Source organism: Mchenga conophoros, linkage group LG13 (genome assembly GCF_057382185.1).
Source record: "Mchenga conophoros isolate Kocher_MC1m ecotype Shallow Benthic linkage group LG13, M_conophoros_male_GT1.1, whole genome shotgun sequence".
Taxonomy (NCBI): Eukaryota; Metazoa; Chordata; class Actinopteri; order Cichliformes; family Cichlidae; genus Mchenga; species Mchenga conophoros.
The window spans coordinates 19,630,613-19,653,413 of record NC_140538.1 but is presented as its reverse complement, the minus strand read 5'-3'; the positions used below and the strand labels follow the sequence as shown (position 1 = coordinate 19,653,413).

Genomic DNA, 22,801 nt, shown 5'->3' with positions numbered 1-22,801 from the left:
TCCTTCAATACTTTTGTCACTTTCAGATTGTGCTGGTAAAAATTTACAGTAAGGAAAGACAGGGACAACATTTGACCCAAAGACCGAGTGGGTGGGGGGATAACGTATGATTACAGGAGCACAAAGCAGAAGAAGGAGGGGACCTCCCCTGAAAGAAGGTGACTTACAGAAACAAAAGGTGCAACCACATTAAAGTCCTTTGGTTTGATGCCCTTTCTTTATGTATTGCTCCTCCAATCTGGGAATATATATTTGAATTCCTGAGACAGAAATTCTGATTTCACAAAATCATCTCATCTGTGGGTGTTTTTGAATGTGTCTGATTCAAATGTGACTGCATTGAGAATGTTAAATACACTAACCAGCATACAGCATACCCCTACTGCTTTACATTGGTGTTGTTTAGTATGAGTGTATAAATTTAGACTGACAAACTGTCCAAAGGATGATATTGATCTCCTCACACCCATCACTGGTGCAGACTCCACCAATAGTTGTTTGTTGTGTTGCAATACTGTAGATAACAGAAACACTTTTGTGCTTTTTACTATTTAACTGGTCAGCAGACAAGATGAATAACAACTTGACTGGAGCCAACTATGAGGAAAGACTTATCTATGAGATGTAGTCATTTGGCTTCTGAACCAGATGTTTTGCTGCCACCAGTTAACATTTTATGTGACGTTTTATTTATACATTTGTTATGCAGGTGAAATGTTTAACCAAGGATTAAGAAAAAGATAAATGATGCCATGACACAATCTTGTTAGTTTAACAACACAGCAAGAAAAGGAGGTTTGCAAATTACTTGAATTACAATGAGAATAACAATTAAGAGATGAATGCAATTATGAAAACAACAAGATCAGTGAGCACGGGCCTAATTCAGGCCACAATACATCATTTATAATGTGTTTACATGCCTAGCTCACAACAGTGTGTTTAAAATGAATAATCCACCATGGTTCGCTTGTTGTGATAAAACCAAATATTCTTTGTGTATGTTTTTTTTTGATAAACATGTAATCTATATAAATGACACTGACCAGCAGCAGAATACAGCTTAAACAAGCAATTTCAGCCCAGTGTTGATTCAAACCAGGTCGTGAGTGGAAAAATTTGGTTTCTTTTACAGTAACCAAAAGAAGTCTTCACCGGTAAAGAGTAACCTTCGTGATGATCATGCTCATATTATTTTTAGCGCCAGTAACAGCTCTTGGGCAAAGATTATGAGGTTTTAAAAAGTAATAAAGAATCATCTACTTCCCCAAGTGATGTGAGAGTGGATCTAATATTTCAGCTAGTCTTATGCCTGTAATTTTCTTTAAATGAAACTAAGTGCAAACGGACTTCTGAGAACATGCTTTTATTCCAGTAGTAAGTTAGTACTAACTTTCCTCGAATCGTGCAGTTGTTTTGCATTTTATGAGTAGGAATTATGAAGAGAGCTGATAAAAACTGCAACACTAAGCTGCACTTTTTAGGACTGATCTCATCCTGATGAAAAGTGATGCGACAATTTTAAAAAAAAAAGGCTGCTAATATTAACAGCATGTTGCTTTTATCAGCTCTGCAGACAGCCATGAAAGCAGTGGCTATTTTAAGCCACAAATCACTTTCTGTCACTCCAAAGAAATAATATCCTCCACTTTCACAATCTGTGCAGAAGCTCTAGGTTTACCTTTTAATAACACAGGACTAAGAGGAAGGCAGACCTCTTCCTTTCCTGTGCACAGATTATCTGTTTCAAGTGTCATTAAACTGCACTTTTGTCACTTAAGTGGTTGAAGTTGCTATAACTTTGCCCCACCCTATCCACTGGGCTGTGCTTGCCTGTATTTGTTCTCTTGCCCAACCTCAGGTGTGTTAGGGTGCAGCAAGGAATTGCAAAAGAAGGTAATCCATTTACCAGTCCTGCCTTTGAGCGTTTTTGTTGTGACTTGTGTTACAAAAGGAGAATGTGTGAGAACTGAACTAATTGGTCAATCCTGGAACTAAATGTCAGTTAATTTGGTTTTGTTCTAAAATATATATTTCTGATTTAATATTTAAACCAAGTGTGTCGTGTTGTGCAACCGCTGGACTCTGACTAGCACAGTGGTTTACTCTGTTTAACACTTCAGTGTCCATCCGCACGTAATTGTGTAACTGTGTGCAAAGTCAGAGCAGTGACCCAGGGGGGTCTGTTGTGGAGTCCTCGCCATGGTAATCAGTGGGATTACCCCCCGTCTTCATATTAACCCCGCGTTTAAGGTCGCTATTTGTAGCAACACATCAGATTTGTACAAGGATGGCGCTCTAACACCGCCGTCGCTGCTCCTGGAGCTGCTGTTGTTGGCTACCGGGTATGACGCGCAGACACATGCATTCTGCTCTCCCATCACGGTCCAGCTTTGCCTCGACAACACACAGCGTATCATCCCTCCAGCCCTCTGGAGATCTGACATCACCTCACATCTTTAATGCTCCGACAAGGAACGAACGCGTGGCCGGAGCATCACTCAAAGGGCGTGGCACCTTATGAAAAATGTCTATGAAGTCTGAAAGCCAATAACACGCATAAGGATTCTTTTCTCTTTTTTTTTTTTTGCCTTTCTTCCAGCTGACAGGTCTCCATGTATACAGTGGTAAGTGTTGTCATTGACCTGGCGGGGGAGCCAGATACTATTGATTTCGCATCGCTTTCATTTGCCTCGTTCGCTTATTGTTACGGGTCATTTGGAGTTGGTGGATCAAGTGTGCGTCCTCACACCTAACGTGCCCATATTTATGCACCTTGACCCGCGATGGTGAGGCGGGGAGGGGATGGGTTGTGAACGTTTTAATTGCTTAGCTGTGTTTCTCATACATTTAAAGACAAGCATTGTTCTTTCCACCCTTATCCCCATTTTTCTTTTGTCTCACAGAGCTCCAGTTCGGGCAATCCTTCCCTACACTGCTCCATGTCTTCCTCGGCGGATTTTTCGGACGAGGATGAGTACAGTCTTAAATCTGGATCGGCGTCTCCCGCACCCGGAGACACTTTACCCTGGAACCTGCCGAGACATGAGCGGTCCAAGAGGAAAATCCAGGGAGGATCCGTGCTGGATCCGGCGGAGAGAGCTGTGCTCAGGATCGCAGGTGAGGGGGAGTCTCCTTAATATGGAGTTATTAGATAGCAATGTGCAGTAAGGACAAAAACCGTCTTGGGATATGTTACAATCCCCACATATGATGTATTTAGAGGGAAAAAAATGACAGACCTCCTTAAGTTTATTATTTTCTCGTGAGCTCAGGTTTATTTGGGGACAAGCTTGTCTGTAGTGACGTGGATCTGTGGCACATGTGATGGTATTTTGGTCTACCTGTTTTCTGCTTTTAGACTGATGCTTTAAACCCAACCAACAAAAATTTGATTGTCTAGTGTAGTTTTAACATTTGTCCCTTGTTATTAACCAAAAAGTAAAACATTATAATAATAATAATAATTTTTTAAAATGTATTTGCTGATATGCACAGTCACAGTACACGTTTATTGGCGCCGAAGTGGGTAATTAAAGCTTTTTATCCCCCTGCCATGGGCTGGCAGTTTCTTCACACTTGATAAGTTGATCGGAAAACTTGTTTTATAGCACGTAAGCATTTTATAATGATACTTTGACTCTAATTAACGCCGTAAAATACGAGAAATAGCGTTTCAGATACAGATTGTCATGCGTGACGCGTTCAATGAAAGCTGGGTATCCGTAGATTTAATGTAGAGCTTATGTCGGCGACAAAGATAAATATACGATTTCAAACGTTTTGTTTGGGCCAAATCAGCCAAAACCGCTCGGACACGCGATAGCTACACGGTCTCTATTTGGAGAGGCTGACAAGAATAGGCGTTTATTTTTGCGCACTCTAAAAAAACGAGCAGTTAGCATGATTCAGCCCAGTTTTAAAATCCTACTGAGATGAGGTCCTTCCGGTTTAATGAAAATCACTCGCGATAAGATTTTGAAATGGCTTTAATTTATCCTTAAAGCCAGTATTGATTTAAGTGACATGCTAAAAAAATGAACCTTCGGTTGTTTTTTCCAGTGTAGCCTGTACGACAGTCATTCCTATCAATCTGGTGAAGTCCGGAGAGGAAGTGTCGCCTATTGGTCGGAGCGCAGACAAGGGAGGGTTGTAGGGCGTTTCCTTTCGTACAACAACACCGCCGATTACACTCTGAATCCACACACATACACACGCACGCACACACTCACTCGTGCTGTGTCCCTGTCCGTCGCTGGTGAATGTCCAGTTTGGGAAGCCCGGGTTATGGCTCAGTACGCACCGCCGGCTTATGCGCTTTCGGACGAACAGGAATACCTCCAAGCTTATGAGGATGTATTGGAAAAATACAAAGGTAGGAGAGTCAGTGTTGAATGGATATGTGTCAGCTTTAGGGCGAAGAAGAAATTGCCTGATTGCTGCTTGACAGTTCAACAAATGTCAGCCTGCTCCCCCCGTTCTCTCTCTCTGGTGACTGGCTGGTGTTCGTGTCTTTATCACTGCTGTGGAAAAAGTGGGAATATTTCCTGCATGACATCACATTTAGGTTGATTTTGAATAGTCCAAACAAAGGGTTTTTGTCATCATAGTTGTTCACTAAATAGGAGGCTTATTAATTATTTTATTTAGCTGTTATATTAAAAACATTAGTCTTGAAATATGTTTAGGAAAAACTCTGATTGCAAGCGTCAAGGTCCAAGTGGATAAAACAAGTCTTCAGTATGAGCAAATCATATTTTCAAAATGTAAATTATTATTATTATTGTATGTTTAAAATGATCTCGCTTACAGGAATGAAATTCAAATGTCTGGTGCTTCAGACCTGGCAGGACAATGACATAGCAGGCTACGCGTCAGCTCTCATCAGTAGCTTTCTGGCTGCTCCTTTTGGGTCTATCTCATTAAATAGAACAAATCCATCACACATAAAGGGCTAACTTCATTCAGCATATATGCGACGGCTAGATCTTGACATCTCATAATCATGCATTCTCGTAGCAGGCCTCTGGAGATCCGGTAGGGCAAAATTCAAACAGACAGTCATGCTTTCAACTCTTGTATTTCCTGTTCATTGAATCTGAAGCATCAGAACAACATGTAACTATTACTATGCCCTGTTGTACCAGATAGTTGTTGCGAGTATGTTCTCTCAGCTGTTGAGTATTTTAGCCAGCAGGCACAGTCAGCTGTGGTATAAGGCTTAAACGCCCCGACTGCACTCTAATGGGATCATATGATGTAGCATCATTAGGAATCTGTGGCTGGTGTCTTCCGGCAGAAGAGCTGCAATAAGACAACAAGCAGACTTATTTTTGAGTGTTCTTTTGCCATCACAGCTAGTCTGTGATCCGCTTTAGATGTTATAAACTGATTTTAGGGAAAACGTTAACTCTGCATCAACAGTTGCATGAAATATGAACTTATCAAGGAAGGGTAAGGTGCTTCTTTTCTGTTTTCCTCATCATTTTAAGAAACTATTTTGCATCAGTCTGAAGCATTGTCATTGCAGAATAATGCTTATATGTTACTGTTTAACCAGTTTATCACTATGTCAAGAAAAATGAAATAGGTTTAGAGTCCTTGTTTTGGACTTATTGATATTATTCTGCACAGAATTGTTTGGACAGACAGACCCTGGTTAAAACTTAAGGTTTGTTTGTGAGTTTTCTTATAGCCAATCTATTTTGGTTACGTTCTGCACTTCATCGGAGAAAAAAACAACAAACTTTGACGGTTAAAGTAAAAAGATTTTCAGTATTCATTTACCAGAGTCTGTTAAAGAAAGCAGAAACACATTACTTATGAGCTGAAGTGATTCTTTACAAAGTTCTGGATTGTTTGCATCTGCAGTTTTACACAACAGGAGAAGTTTGATGAAATTACTGGATTGAGTTGCCTTAATAAGTCGTGTTTATAAGCGGATGATATCCATATGGAAAAGAAATAGAAAAAACTTATAAAAGACTTGCATCAGATGTGGCCTACTTCATATAGTGAATCATATAAGGCTTATATGATTTACTCATGAAAGTGGCCACTTTCATATATTGTTTTAGTAAGTATCCAAAACATAGAAGTTTCATTTATATAATTTTTCTAGGGATCTTATATCTGTTTTCACTCTTGTATGCTTTTCGAACAAGTTTCACACAAGACAGATACAAACTTTATAAGATTTATATATATCTTTTCCATATGGGTAATGCTGATAAATCTCTTTAAATCAATCCTGTGCAACCTTTTGTTCATTAAGTATGTTGTTTTCTTCAGAGCTGAGACATTTTTCCATTGGACGTTGTCTAAAAATCGCTTTATTTTTTATTTATTTCCAGTTGATACGATCACAGCCTGAAGCGTCTCTCCATGTGATGGCCAGAGTATCAAAGAGTCGCTTTTTCATAGCAAATTCATCAACAGTAACTAAGCAAACACAGACCAGTAAACAGAAAAGCCAGTGAGCAGGCTAAGAGACAGATTTTTGTTTGTTTTGTTTTCATTTTTACCTGTTGAAATTCAGGCACACTAGGCCTCCGTGATGTCAGGAAACATTTCGGTGTGCGATAACATTTCTCAGTAGTGCAGTGATGACAAGATTTGTGACAAGTAAAGAAATAATGAAGTGTGCATGTTAAGTATACACTTCTATACTGTGCCTTCAGCTTTAAGACTTAACCATGAATACTCTGCGCTCACTGAATAAAGCTATTAGATAAATTATGTCAAACATGTTATTAGTGAAAATAGAATAGTGGTGCAGTTTTGATGCTCCTTGTCAGCTTAGGGCTTTCTGTGTGGAGTTTGCATGTCCTCCCTTTGTTTCTGTAGGTTTTCAGTGGATGCTCTGCCTTCCTCCCACTGTCCAAACATGCTTGTTAAGATAATTGGTGATTGGTGTGTATTATCTGCGATGGACTGGTGCTCTGTACCCTGCCTCTTGCCCTATGACAACTCTGATAGGCTCCTGCAACCTCTAAGAAGATAAGCAGTTAAAAAAAATGGATGGGTAGATAATGCTGCACTGGGTCACTACTGAGTGTGAATGCTTTGTTCAGTAAATAATAACTTTTATAATTGTTTGGTATCAGTTATGTATTTATCACTCATGCTTATAATGCAAACACAAGGAACGTATACGTTTATTATGCTGATTATTGTCCTTACACTTTTGGCTTTAATATATTATATTACCTTCTGTACACTTTACCATTGAAGAGTTAAATCAATTTACAAACATACTGTGGTTCTGAGCTAATGTGAGTTCATAGGTCTTAGAATTGCCACAATTGCCATCAAATGAGGGCAAGTATGTTGCTGTTATTATACCTGATGTAGGAATGTGGCACTAATTAGGTACTTGCACTAATAATACGTTAAACAGAGCGACTGCTTTGGGTTGAACTGAAATTCAATGCAGGGTACACATACAAAAGACTGTAAACTCGAGGAATGAGTTAAAGACATGTTTTTTAGAAACATGCAGTGCTTAATGGCACTGGGGAGTGGCTGTATGGGATCACACTGTTCTAGCAGAGCCTGCTTGGTAGGCTGTCAGGATGAAGGGGCCACTGGGTTTCTTAACAGCTGATGATCCTTCGAAATCAGGAAAGATTTAATGGATTAACCATTTGGTGGTTCAGTCAGCTTTTCTTGCAGTTCATTTTGTTCTTAAGAAGTTTGATGGCCTGGATGGTTTTATTACATTGGAGGAACAATGTAATAATTGAAATAAGAACCCCACATGCACATGTTTTGCCTGCTGATAAAGGAGAATCTTGCTGGAAATGTTTATTTAACCAGTAAACCTTACAGTACACATACATTTTTGTTTGCAGATTTTAATAAAGCACATTACACAAAATCCTCCAATTTTGTAATAAATTTTCAAGAAGATGTGTACTGTAACCAGCTAGGTACTAAAAATGTGTGTTATTTGCAAGTACTCATACAAAGCACTGAACCAGTCTTTAGGATGCCTGTTCTGTTTTTTATTAGGGTGTGGTCTGCCAGTGTGTCTGTCAGATTTCTCTCTGTGAGTCTCTGTGCTCTTCATTATGACTTGCAGGACTATTGCAGATACTTAAAAATATCTTCGTATGATTTAAGCTAACCCCTTTTAATATTTTTATTGCCTTGTTTTATCACACACAGAGGCAAGTGAGAGCTTTGCATGTTTTGCACAGTCACTGCCTTTGTCCACCCTCCTGGGCTGTGCAGCCCAACCCCTTTGCTCTATGTCGACAGCCCACTCATCACATTCAAATGGCCTAGTGGCCCACACACAAAGCAGGCTGGCTGTATGGAGACAGTCTGCTACCGTACAAAAGATACTTTGTTTTAATGGAAGCAAGATACAAGTTGCAGACACATGTTCATGTGCCATGGTGATTAAGGTGATACTCCTGAAATTCATTTATTTATAGGAATTTATTTAAAGGAAGAACATGAGGTTTGTCCTGCCATATTATGCATCTGATAGCTGCAGATTCATTTGCTCATGACAGAAAAATTACATTAGATTTCTGGATCAGTTTCTGATTTCAGCTTTATCATCTTTTTCTTTTTTTTCCCGCGTCCTGTTCGGCATTGTTGTCTTGAATTGTTGTCCGAAGGCCAAAAAATGCCAAACAGATGTACTTTCACAAGTGAAGCCTTACGGTTTTCACTATAATTGTCCACTTGATAGTCATATTTTATTAGAACTTAACTAGTTTTTTATTATTTTGGATTATTACAACCATAACGGACGAGACTGGGGAGCGGAAAAGGGGAAAAAAAGGAAAGAGAAGTTGGGAAGAAAGTTAACAAAAGGAGAAGAAGGGAAAATAGAGGACATGAAAAGGGATAAAGAAAGAAAAACACTGCTTCAACAGCTGTTGAGAAAAAAAAGCAGAGCAACCACAGCAACAACCAATATATGCATAAAAAACAATGTTACTGGAAAACACACAGTAATAGTACAAGATTTTTTAGAGGCAGCAGCAGCCCAAGATAGTGTGTTTGTCAATACCTGCGTGAACACCTGTGTGAACACTTTTATGTACACCTGTTTGTGTGAGTGCGCTTGTGTTCGTAATGTTTCTCCATGTAAGTGGGTAGCTGAGGACCTGAAGCAGACATGAAGGAGACCTGGGCTCCAGACATCCTCAGGCCCCCCAGAGCACGAGAGCTTCAGTAGGAGGTACTACCGCGGCCCCGACTCAGAGAAGAGCAGAGGAGAGACCCAGCATCCATGTTGCAGAAGCACCAGATGGCTTCAGTGGTGCACTGGAAGCCAGCTATCCCGGAGCAGACCGAGCTCTGGGCCCAGAGACCAGAGACCCAAGGGCACCCCAGCCCCTAGCAGAGGCTCAGCCCCTAGCCCCTAGCAGAGGCTCACTCCCAAGGCCCACCAAGTGGCCCTTGGGAGTGAGCCAGTACACACCAGAGCACCTAGCCCCAGACCCCGAGAAGTACTAATGCACCAGTCCATGGGGACACCAGCCACTGGCAAGGAATGTAGCTTGGGAAAATAGGCCCCATACCTGGGGGAGCCTGAGATGTTCTAAGAGAGAGGGAGAGTCTAAGATGTGACCTGACACCAGACAAACAAGCATACACAGACACAAGCACTCACACACACCCAACATGAAGGCACACAGAAATGGACGACATACACACACTCACACTCTCCATACCCTCAGAGTGCTCTCAGTTTCGTTTTGCAGGTTTCGCCAAGATGCATTCCTAGATCATACTGCTTCTTATCTACAGTCAGTAATCAAATGCCTGATCATTTTCTTGCTATTGGCCAGTACATTTTGTTTACAGCAAGTGCTAAAGCATGATGTTGTTCTTGCTGCGAGGTCCTTCACGGATCTAATCAATAAATCTCATTTCAAAAAAACATAACAACTCTTAAAACACTTCTTTACTATTCCCTTGTCTTCAGCGACAGAATTGCAACTTACTATTTTTGTCATATCTATCTATCTATCTATCTATCTATCTATCTATCTATCTATCTATCTATCTATCTATCTATCTATCTATCTATCTATCTATCTGTAATATGGCTTTACTGCAGTCCAGTGTCGTTGCATTAAAACAAATCTGTGCCTGAGTGCAATACATGCTCTCTGTTGTATTTATATGCTGTCATGGTGATGAGACCAGCATGACTGAACCTCATTCCACAGGCCCGCTTAGCTCCGCTTACATGAGATCATCTTGTGAGTCTCTGTGTCCCACCCCTGACTCATGCTCTGGAGCCTTTCCTCTCCCGCTCCAGCAGCAACACCCTTCTCTCCCAAATGCAGCCGTTGCTGGGAAGCAGTGCCACAGTGGCGCAGTGGCAAGAGGAAGCAGGTTTCCTTGCTCCATGTTTTAAAGTGGAACAGCCATTAAATGAGTTGTTCCATTGCTTTTTGGTTTGCCTTCACATCACGAAACCTGCTGGTTAAAAACCATTTCAATACTCTTGTGATTATCCTTATACCTTGTGTAACTGGTGAAAATGAAAACATTATGAATTCATATTAGATTTAGCTATTGCTATGCTCACTTGTAAGAAATTAATGTAGCATATAAGCTTCGCAATAATGGCAAATTAGTGGAAAAACCTGAATGAGTGCACGGGGATACCTGCTTTTGTACAGCGTGAAGGGAATCATTGTTTTGACTGAAAGTGGAATGGTGCTAATCATATCTTATTATTCCTTATGAGGAAGTATCTGTGGGAAAAAAAAGGCAGAGTTATTTAGTAAGGACCACTGAACCACCTTATAGATACCATTGAATATTCTGTCTCTTTTAATATTGTAAGAACAAATCTAGATAATTATTAGCTTTGTGTATCTTATACAGTTGAACTATGCATCCATCCATCCATCCATCCATCCACCCATTCTCTTCTGCTTATCCAATTTAGGGTTGAAGGAGGGGTTAAAACTATCCCAGATACCATATGGTGAAGGGCAGGGTATACCCAGGACAGGTTGCCAGTCTGTCAAAGGGTTAACACAGAGAAGCAGACAACTATTTGCACTCACATTGACACCTATCAACAGTTTAGAATCACCAGTTAACCTAACCCCAGTAACTACATGACTTTGGACTCTGAGAGGAAGCCCGAGTACCTGGAGAGAAACTGGGAGGGAAACTAGGACAAAATAATTCAGAATGATGGAAAAATGTGGCTTTGTTTAATTTTGTTTTATTCTTATGGTCTGTAAAACAGTGTGAATTGTGAATCGGTGTTTCTTTAATTTCAAAAAAGAAAAAGAATCAGTTGTTGATGTTGAGTGGTCATTGTTTTACAACAGTGGAGAGCAGCAAAATTTGAGTGCAATCTGAGTGACGTCTCAATTAGGACGTTGGCAAACGTTGTGTCGGGCAAACCTGGCCAACAAAGTTATGAGATGGGCTTGATGTGTGTTATGACAAGTGTTTTGTGGGCTACATATAGAGTGAACCTGTGGCTGATTCACCTTGAGTCAATGGTCTTAGTCAAGGCCAAATATGGCGCACAGAAATCTACAGATATGGGCCACATTTGAGCCAAATATTCATTGGTGTCATGGTCCAATAAGGCAGGTGCAGCTGCTGAAGAAATGGAAGCTATTGGATTGTTTGCAGCTGTGTGTGTTTGAGCGTGTGTGAGTGTGTGTTTTCAAGCAAGTGCCGTAAGTCTGTATTTATGTGCCATTAGCTATCATTAATGGCTCTCTGTTTCCTCTGCTGGACTTTGCTGAGTACCTGAGTAGTTACAGCTCATGTCTGTGGGTAAGCTGCCAGCTTCATCTTTATGCTCCATTTGTATTTCATCAAGGGTCAGTTCACCCATGGGTGTAGCAGGGCGCATCATTATTACACCAGAAATGGTGAGAATAGTCATTAATTATTATTTTCTGTCTGTGTATCCAGCTAAAATTGCAGCTACTGCACGTTTTCAGAAAGCGATGGCTCTTTTAATTTAAGGATATGCAGCATTGGTTCATGCTGTCCCGTTTTTAATGTAGAGCCTGCACTTTCTCAGCAGCAGTTGTAGGAAAGGAGTCATAAACAAATTAATATTATGGTTTCTTCTTTACTTTAGTCTCCAAAAAAGCAAAGACTGACTGAACAGGCTGCTCTGAAGGCTTGGCAACCTGTTCCAGTCACATACCTCTGTCTTTGCCCTACCCTACTGGCTACAATATTTCACTTACAAAGAATGGGAAAAATGCACCTTCCGGTATCTCCCCCTCTATGATGTTTTTCTGTCTTTGTTTACACCAGGAACAATGATGTCAGCGTGCCTATTAAAACACACACTGATTGCAGCTGATCATATTGAACTGAGCCACCAGTCGTCCTCTGTTGTGATTCAGCTTATATAAACCTCCAATTTATAGTTTGACAGGCATATGCTGTTGAATAATAGAATCAGTAATATTAGGTTGCTGTAAGTTGCAAGAGATTTGATGTTTAAGGGCTGACAGTCTCTCGGTCCTATCACTATTTTTTTTTCTGATTTGATTGACTTAACATTTCATTTTAGTTTGGATTATGAGTTATGGCCCTCAAAGCTATATAGGGCTGCCACGATTTGTCGACTAGTCACGATTACGTCGACTATCAAAATCGTCGACGACTGATTTAATAGTCGACGTGTCGTTTGAAGCTTTGTAAGATCGCAAAAGACGCAGGAATAATAGCAGGATTTAAGAGTGTAATAACGGACTGAAACAGGAGATGGCAGCACAGCATGTACAAGGATGCCAGCTGCCGTTAAACCCCGAAGAAGAAGAAGCAGCTGTGTCCCAGAATTCATAGCGCGGCCCAGCTTAGTTTCCAACAATGGCGGTAGCTAGTTAGTTTTAATATTACTCTTATTATTCTTTCTGGGTCACAAAATAAACGTTTAACATATTTTCAGGCGAGAATGTAGCTGTGTAAACCTCAAATATCTGCTCAGTTTATCAGGACACCACATATTTTCAAAAGCGCTCCTACGTTTTCGGAGACATCTGTTACCCACTAGCTCGATAGCTAGCCGGGGGCTAGGTCACTAGCGCCGTGAGAACACCGGACTCCCGGCAAATTGTTTTCAAACCCACGCCGTCTTTCGCGACTCAGGTTAAATATATATGAGTCACTTAGATAAATTAAAAATGTTATTGTTTGGCTTTTTTTTTTAGTATTTTATTTGTTCCTGAGTAAATCGGTTTGGCTGAGATTAAAGTTATAGTTTTTACACAGCTGAATAAACGTCAAGCAGACAGCTGATTATCAGAAGTGTGAGATGCTGGAGAATTTACTCTGGTGTCCTGTTATATTTTAGATAGCAAGGAGTTTATTAAACTTTACCGAAACAATCTGCAAATTTCATTAAAATTGAATAAACTATCATCTTGTCTTTATTTTTAGTTAGCACCTTAAAAGCTTAAAGCTGTAAGCTAATGATAGTTATATAAGAGCAGATGCTGCTGGTGCAATAAGCTGTAGTTTTATGTCCAGTGGATGATGATCTGATTAGTCGACTAATTGCATAAATAATCGGTGACTAGTAGACTATCAAAATAATCGTTTGTGGCAGCCCTAAAGCTATACCAGCTTAGCCGTAGACTGTGTTTATCACTAATTAGGAAATGCGATTATGCTATTTAGGGCAATATGCTAAGATAGCAAATATGGTATGTATTTGGTAAACATTCTGACTCGCCATTGTCTTTATGTACATGTGCGCTTCAGAAGCATAATGTTAGTAGAAGAAAAGGCAGTTGAAGTAGTAGTTTAGACTGTTTTTCCTCTACTTGATCTATTTTTTGGTAAGAAAAAAGAATTAAAATAATTAGCAAAACATCCAAAATAAGAAACTGAAAATGCAGTTAAAGTATCAAATAATCATAAGTAGCCACGTTTTGCATCTCCATATAGATTTTTTGGGGGGTAGAAAAATAGCTCAAAAATGTCTCTTTCGATAGCAAAGGTTGCCGACCTTCGATTGACAAAAACCAGGGGTCACCAGCATGTTGGTGTTTTGCTCAAAGCGCCACTCTTCTAATGTGCAGCCTCACAAAGCCACAGCTGTAGGCCACGAGTGTGCACTCTTGCTTCGAAACATAATAAGCGTTTAAATAATAAACACCATAATTATGATGTAGAGTGATATAATAAATAGATTTATTTCAACATTTTCAAAAGGAACACGCAAAGACTGAACAGGTTTTGTCCTGATGGAGCATTTAGTGAAAGGTTTATTTTTTTTAATTTTTTTAATGTATGTTAGTGTATGAGCAGGATCACCACTGTGTGGAGGAGGGGCTTATTATTTGAATTATTTGAGGGTTTTTTTTAAATGACCAGAGTCACTATTAAATAAAGGTGCAATGGGTTACCTTGTACTCTAAATAAAGCACACAGGCCTTTGCTTACTGAAGTGGCTGCAGCATAAGAGCTGTGAAAGGAGGCCGTTGAGCAAGAACGTTCAGTGCGTCCTCGTCAGTGGGTTGAAGGTTGAGTGCTCTTGAGTTTAGGCTTTATGCTTGTTTTTATTTCCTTCACATAAGAGAGCAAAGGGATTACATAGGGTGGACTGTGATTGGTAGAGCTTTCTTTGCTCCTCTCAGAATGTGAGGATATTTTAGGCATTGTGACATAACAAAATACCAAAGGGTGTCCCTGTCCTTCTCTGCCAGATGTTCTCAGGAAAACTGAAATTCATCTGTTTGTGTTTCTGCTTCTGTTTAAACAGAATGATGAAATTACAAATTGAACAGCCAGTCAAAGGGTAGGCTGTACTACTGCTGGGTTGATTTTTCATTTTCTGAAAGTCAGTTGAAAGCAAATTAGAATCTGAATTGTTTATTTGGGTACAAAATCAGTTTCATGTGTTGAATATGTAGTTTTGAATATGCAAATTCGATGCTGGAGAACATATCATAGGATTTGATCCGTTTTGTTTTGCGCTACATCAATCAGATTCCAAAATCAAAGGATACAAACTTATGCAACTTTAATCTCTGTTCAAATAAATACATTCACTTCTATTACAAGGACGATTTCGCTTCACTCATCTTTGCGTGGCAGAAAATGAAGGATGTCACCTGAGTGGCACAGATTATGTAGCCTGCAGTTGCAGGGGCAGCATGGTTTAGGGTTGTAGCTATTTATAGCCATGCACATGTGCTTTGCTGAGGTCTACAAATAAGTGTCTCAGGCTGACCGTTCGAATGCTGTGGGTGGACTCTTGGCTTGCACTCGGCATGGACTGCAGACCGAGTGCACACAGGCCTCACAACAGTGTTATGCTCATCATCTAGTTTTATACAAGACTGGCTGCTGTGGCTAATGATTCACAGCACTGCTGTTTGCTGTCATTGTTAAAAGAAACTATTCACTTGAATATGTTCACACACTGCGATGTAAGACTGTGCAGTAAACAACACCTTAATTACTACCAGTTTGACTTCCTGCCTCGGTGTAAATTTGCTCATCGGAAGAAGGTTTTGATAAATGCATTCTGTAGACATCGCCTGAGGTTGTAGACGTTAGGATGGTGGTTTGTCGGGTCGGGCTTTCTACAACTTGTGATTCTTCAAACATCAACCGTTTAAAGTCAGAGGTCACAATCCAGTTATCCGGTTCCCAGACTTTTGGTGGAGGTGAATCATCTACCAAAGTGAGAACATTTAAACAGACACGTACAAGCAATCACACGCTGTAAGTTTAATTACTTTGCAAAGGTTTCCGAACATCATACATTTACTACCTCAAGTATTGAGTTATTAATTAGTTCATATGATGTTTTCCTCACTTTCTTACTTATTTATTGACAGTATCATAGTTTTTGGCATCATTCAGATAACTGCTAAAATGAACTGCATGGATGTTGTGTGTCACTGATGTAACCGAATGGGGTTGAGCCAGTATATTAAAGAGATTTCATCTACATACTCAAATGATATACTAATTCAGTATTTCAGTAATAAATAACACATGTTTTAGTCATAACTGAAATGCTGTATCAGTATCTACATGTTGACTTGTGACAGATGGGCGATGTGTCCAGGGTGCACCCTCCCGATCACCCTGTGACAGCTGGAACAGGCTCCCACAAACCTGAACTGGATAAGTGGAAGAAAGTAGATGGCTCAAATGCACGTTTGCACAGCATTGTTTTAGCACAATAAGGCCTCAGCCACACAGGCCAAGAGCATGGCCAGCAACCTTCTGGGAAAAATGTGTATTGCTGGACCGGTTGGTGAGCAGCTGCTGGCTGTCAGTGGGTCACAAAGTCACAGTGTGTGCTAGCAATCGCTAGCAGGGGTCACTTTGACCGTGTGCAAGCACTCAGCAACCAATCTTCTCAAACGACCTGTGGTTGTCAGGGGTGTCATTGGCCTGTCTCTACGCCTGTGTCACTGGAACCTTAAATGTGGCACCGCATATAAGATGAAACAAAAGTCCAAGCAGTGCAATCATAGAATTTATTAACTGTAATAAGTAAGTGTGCGATAAGGCTGATAACGTTTTATATCATGACGAGACGTTTGTATAAACACATTAGGTCTGACTTTAGTTTAGAGGGGCAGAGATTGAGTACTTGCTGTTTAATATCTGATCTTCACTGATTTCATAGACAAATAATATATCACTAGAATTATAAGGCATACTTTTCAGGCTGCTCTTATAGAGCACTTTTATTCTTGTTAAGTCCTCAAGAGGGCACCATACCACTAAACTCACTTTAATAATATTTAGGAAGCTTATTTACAGAAATGACTTGCTTTGTAGCACATAATAATATGCTAAACTGTTCATTATCTATTTATACTGTATTTAAACATGAATGGCAGCAATAATGTCAACCTGATTGCCATGCTGTGACATTTATTGATATGAGTGTATTGACTGTGCGCTATCAGTAATCTGTGAAGTATGTGAAATCATGTGCTCTAAGGTTATCTGTTACTGACTGTGATTGAAAGCTGGTTGATGACACTTCTTTCAGCTCCTGACCTCTGCTCTGAGCTGGAGAGTTTCCTGGAAAACTTGCCCAGTCAATCTATATTAATGAGCTTTTCAGGAGAGGTTTATGCATTATGCAGCAGAGAGCTTAGACATGGGCATTACGCACCAAATTGGTGTCCTGCTGCAGAGTGCACTGCTTTATTTCTGTGTGATTCAGCTGCACGACGGAGTCACGGGGACATTCACATCAGCAATGACACAGCAGTGCTGCTGGGAAGGGGTTTCACTGCATCACTCTCGCTTTTCCTTTCAGTTTGCTTCTCCTGATTAGTTTTGTTGCACTGTATCTTTTTTTTTAATTCAGTCTTTGAGCTTTGTGCAGATTATCAAAAAAGTAATAGTTGTCAGTCCAACCCACTTTTGAATTCTCAGCTGCTTTTAATCATGCACTATTTTTAGATGAGCTAAATGTACAAATCTGCAGAGAATACAGTCACAGAGCTCTGAAGGCGCCCTGTTCTGTAAATGCATGTTTCGAGCTTCATTATAAACCTGAAGGACTCTTTCCCTTCACATGCAAAGCTGCTATATCATTGAAAAGGGAGCTTATATACTGTGTGGGCATCTTTCAGACTCTGTGACTCCACAGAGAATATGCTGTCCTTTATAAACTTAGGTAGATACAGAGTGGCTCAGTTCTTGTTAGAAACTAATGCTTTCAAAATGCAGGATTACAATATTACAAACAAATATTATAGTTATGTATATAGCCATGCATTGCAATACAGTGTGTTGGATGTAAGTATGCAAGTTTCTGAAGCATCATTTGTCACTACAAGAGCACTTTCATTTTTTGTCTTATATAACTGTGATGTTCAGTATGATAAGAAAACAGATGAAGGACTTCAACTAAAAACTGTTATTATTCATGTTGCGTAATAGGAGGTTTTGGCCGTTCTTTGACTTAAAGTGTTCTCAGTTGTTTTTCCTGGAGTAAACATTTTAAGTCTTGGCGGCAGTTGAACAATAGAAAGATGATTATTTTTGCACTCTTGAAAATTGGGGCTCACAGTTGATAATGTTTATATTGCACAAGATGCATCTGATATGTGAAATAGTTAAGTGAAACATGATGTCATGAGAAAGTGTGATACATGGTTTAAAGAAACTAGTTCTTTGTTAATAGTCAGCTAACAAGGAGCAATTTCTCCGTTTTCCTTTTTTCCATGAAGCACACTGACTTTCTTATATGATTTTTGAGCGCTGCTGCAAGATAAACAGTGAACCACATGGAAACCAAAATTAGCAAGCCGCCATGGAAAACCTGACAGGACTCGTTCTGGAAGTTTGACGAGAGAGGGAGTCACAGCTAGAGCCCTAGAGGGTGGTTGGCAAGCAGGCGAGAAGAGGGAGACTGTTGCTGCTGCCTCTTCTTCAGTCACTTATCCGCATGGCATCTGTGTACCTGGATCGCGATCCTCTCGACAGCCCTCAGGAAGGGGTGCAGACAATGAAGTACCGCCTAATGACAGAGAGGGAACGTAGGGAGCGCTTGGTAGCGCTAATGTGCTGCATGGGTTAGTGTTCGTCTTACTGGTTTTTGTCATTTCCTTAAAAAGATTAGTCATGCCTGTACTTGCTTCTTACTAACTGCAGGTAAAATGTCCTTACGCAAAACTTATTTTGCAAGCCTAATCTTCCACGCTGAAGATTAGTAAAGACAGGAGGTTATCTGTGTTGTTCGTCTGCAGTAAGAGCTTCAGGCTTCCACAGTGTTGCTGGAATGAATGTGATCTGGCCGACAGATGGTGTAGTCATGTTATTGATTGAGCATGTGAGTTTTTTTCTGTTCAATGAGGATAAGTTGCTGGAAGCTGGAAGATGTGGAATCAGGGGAAATGAGTCATAGCTGTGGTGACAGGGTTGATTCTGGTTTGCCTCTGCCAGTGAATGGACGTCCAACTCAAAGAAAAATATGATGAAAAATATTAAACAAGTCACTGTTTAGAAAAGAGTGTAGTTTTTCTCAGTCGTTATTATGTTACTGAGAAACATATTTTAAAACTTAACTTGATTTCATTTTTTAGTTTTCTTGTTTTTTTCTCCTTTAATTGCATCCATTTGTTTCCTGGTTCCACCTATATGCCATTTTCTGCAAGAAGTCTGGCTGCTATGGTGACGCAAAACAAAAAAACACTGTCATACAGTTATTTCTGTCTCTTTAGAGACACTGGGGCATATTTTCTCTACTTACTTTTCAACATGATTTTCATCAAAGCTGTAAATCCACAAACTAATATTACAGAGTGACTTACTGGCACAGGAAATATATTATTTTATTTGAAACACTTACAGCACATTTTAGATGCCCGTCTGTGGGGAAAAACAACCACCTTTACCTTCATACATACATTGGGGAAGATTTTATTTCACACTTTGCATAATGTCCTGTTGCTACTTTAAACACAAAGCATCCCAAAAGGTTATGTAGAATAGGTATGCATAGCAGGATTAAGCTTCTTTAGTGGTGGCATTTACAAAAAGGGGTGTATGTTGCCAAAACACCGAATCTAAAGAAAGTGTTTTTTTTCTCTGCAGATGAAAGAGACAGAGTGCAAAAGAAGACATTTACAAAATGGATAAACCAGCATCTGGTGAAGGTAAGAATCATTGCTGATTTATGAGTGCTTCTTTTGAACTTCTAAATTATTTTTTAATATCCCAATTTCTGTGTCCATGGCGTTTATAGATTCAGTCTGAATGCTTGCTAGTGTTCCAACATTTTTTCTCCACAGCAGCTTGAAAAACCATTTTCATGTTCTTCATTATTTATTGGCTAAGTAATATGACTTTCCCTGTTAGGTCTTAACACGTTAACATTCCTCCTCAGATGTTATTAAAGCTTATTAAAAGTCATTTAGAAGGACATGCTCTGCTGCACTGTTGCAGCAAATGATTGCCTTTTGTTGACTCAGGAATTTGAAATGCTTACTGTGGCGTTTTAATCTGTGTGGATTTAATGAAACACTTTAGCAGACAGACAGACAAGCACCGGCACGTCTCGTCTAATATGTCTTTGTAATAAAAGAATCTGGGCGCAATTTACAGTGTTGTCTTTATGAGGTTCTTGCATAAGTGGTACATTAATCACCAAAGTCTCAATTATGTCCAGTATGTAATGCGAGTTATAAATATGTAGTTCAGTTACATTTTTTTCATTTGCTTCAGTTTAAATAAAGTCCCTAAAAAGAAAAGAAAACATAATGAAGCAGAGAAAAAAGTGAGCTGCTCATTAGTTCTGATTAGTTCCTAATCCTATGCTCCTGTGAGTAGGACGTCTTTATCTGTCTGTATTAAAACTGAATAAATGCCAATACGACAAACATTTTGAAGCAAAAATAAATGTCCGGCTTTGTTCTGTGCAGCCACTTAATCAGTTTGCAACTCTTTGCATTAGCTTCCCGAATGAGGAGCGTTTTTAATCCATTCGTAGTCAAATGTGGTGTCTTGCAAAAATAAATTCAATGAACAAAGCAAAATATAAAAAAGCATTTTGACTTTATATTATATATATATATAGACATGCATGCATCTGATTGCTATTAAGATTGTGATATTTCTGGTCTTGGAAGGATGGCTTGCACTGAAATGCACCTATATGCCTAAATTCATTAAGTTTCTGCCATGTGATTGGCTAGATATTTGAGTTAACCATCACTTGAACAGGTATACCTATTAAAGTGTCTGGTTAATCTGTATATGAAATAAGCGTATTTTGTGCTTTTCATGCAATTATCAGCAAATACGAGGATAAACTTGGAATAAAGAACTGATTTCTTAAAATCAGTCCTCTATGGGCCTCCTGTTATCAGTGACTGGTTATGACTTATGGATGGTTGGTTACATGTGAGGTTAAGCAGAAATGTTTTATTATTTTCAAAAGTAAAAAAAGGGTGAACGAGAAGAATCTACTAGTTCCTACCTTGAGGAAATGCTTGCTACAGCTTGCATCAACACACCATGTAAACTTTACCACAATCTTGGCAGAAGAAATAAGGAAATAATGTCTTCTGTCTGTACATGACACATCAATAAATCTATAGATAGTAATACCATCAGAAACGTTTTACCCCTAGTTGTTTCAACTTGACTTAATGGTTTTACTGTAATATTTACATTGTATTCTCTGATCCACCGACAGATTTCGGGCCACTTTAAGTTATTGTAATGTCTGTGTGAGCAGGCCTCAGATGTGGTCCCGGAGAATTCAGAGGTGCTGAATAATAGTCGGGGACCTGCTTTGCTGATCCAGTAACATAAGGGTACAGGACTATTTTGGCTCTACAGCTGTGGCCACTATCTGCGATAACAGTGCTGGAAGCCCTGTGTGAAAGCAGGTCATCGGGCAGCAGGGTGATTTCAGAGGCGCGGTATTTAGGGCAGGAAGGAGAAATTGGCCTGCTGTAAGGAGGAAGCATCAAACTGGATTTGCAAAGTGCCTTTCGCAGGTGTTAAGATGAGGTGTCACAGTGATATCCTGCTACAACTCAACAGATTCAGCGTGTTTTAAGAATGTGATCTAAAACAAGTTTTCCCAAAATTAGACCTTAAATGAAACCAATTTAAGTGATTGACACATGGAAGCATCAACAAAAACAATGACTGCCATGCCAACTTTATGAATGTGATAGACCTTCATTGTTTGTGAGATCTGTTCTTAAAATGTTTTTAAAACTACATTAAAAAAAAAAGAGTCTGGTATTAATATGATGCATGCAGTTAGTTTACAGTGTCGTTTCTTCCCTGTTTGTGTAGGTACGAAAGCATATAAATGATCTTTATGAAGACTTACGAGATGGACATAACCTGATCTCGCTGTTGGAGGTTTTGTCTGGAGATACACTGGTGAGTTCATGTTTTTCTGTTACTCTAGTCATAAACACTGACAGTGTTTTGGTACTTGTGGATCCAGTTGAATTCTTAGCCTGAGGAGTTTCCTATGAGACCAGTCTTACAAACCCATTCAGATTCTCATTTGACTTTAATAAACAGAGTGCGAGAACTGTTCTTTTTCCCATGGGGCACTATGTCATACCATCTCATAACTGATGCACTGGCCCTTCCCTCTTCTTACTCACATGGCTTATTGTGGGAGGGAGGGATTCTTGGGAGAAAACCATCCAATCACTTTTTGTATCCACCAAAACCCACTCATCAAAATCCCACTTTTAATGAATTTTCCTCTCTGTCTTCTCTGTGACATCAATGCAACTTCCTCATGTGGTCATTCTTTTAATTTTTTGAGCTGTTCTACTCAGTCTAAGATGAATGTGAGCAGTAGAGTATGTCTTTTGTTTTTTACATTCACATTTTGTTACTTGTTTATTTGTGATAGTAGTAGCAGTATTACTTCTCAAGTTGTGCCAAGCTCATGTGGGATTTGATATAACATTTAAGTAGTCTGTCATTCAGAAATGTAAACTCTAAATCAGCTCTGTGGTTGCCCACTGTGGTTTCTGACACATTAATTGGGGCACTTAACAAACTTGCTAACAAGCTTTTTCGCCCTCTAACTCCTGAGGCTGCTTTTAAAACAAGTGATATAAAATGTTGCATCACAGCTCAGAGGAATAATCACTTTACTTTCAATGCTTCACTCAAAACAACTAAAAAACAGTCTCTACCCTCATGAGCACGAAGCAATAATTTAGAGTAAAATGCATGTGAAATAAATAAAATTCAAGGTTCATTTATGAAAACAATTAATTATTAAAGAGGATACACTTGGTTTAAACTGATGTATGCTAAACACGTCAATTTAATTTGACAATATGCATTAAATTAAATA

At 39.4% G+C, this 22,801-nt stretch overlaps 1 protein-coding gene across 3 annotated transcripts in view; it reads left to right on the top strand.

The window, feature by feature from the left end:
* The window catches only part of dst (dystonin), a 103,396-nt gene that overhangs the window by 3,073 nt on the left and 77,522 nt on the right, over positions 1-22,801 (top strand). For all 3 annotated transcript variants that reach the window (XM_085297073.1, XM_085297074.1, XM_085297072.1), the window contains exons 4-6: positions 2,907-3,120; positions 19,552-19,613; positions 21,769-21,858. In XM_085297073.1, coding sequence (XP_085153199.1) covers positions 2,907-3,120; positions 19,552-19,613; positions 21,769-21,858 — 366 coding nt within the window. The remainder of the gene's footprint in view (positions 1-2,906; positions 3,121-19,551; positions 19,614-21,768; positions 21,859-22,801) is intronic.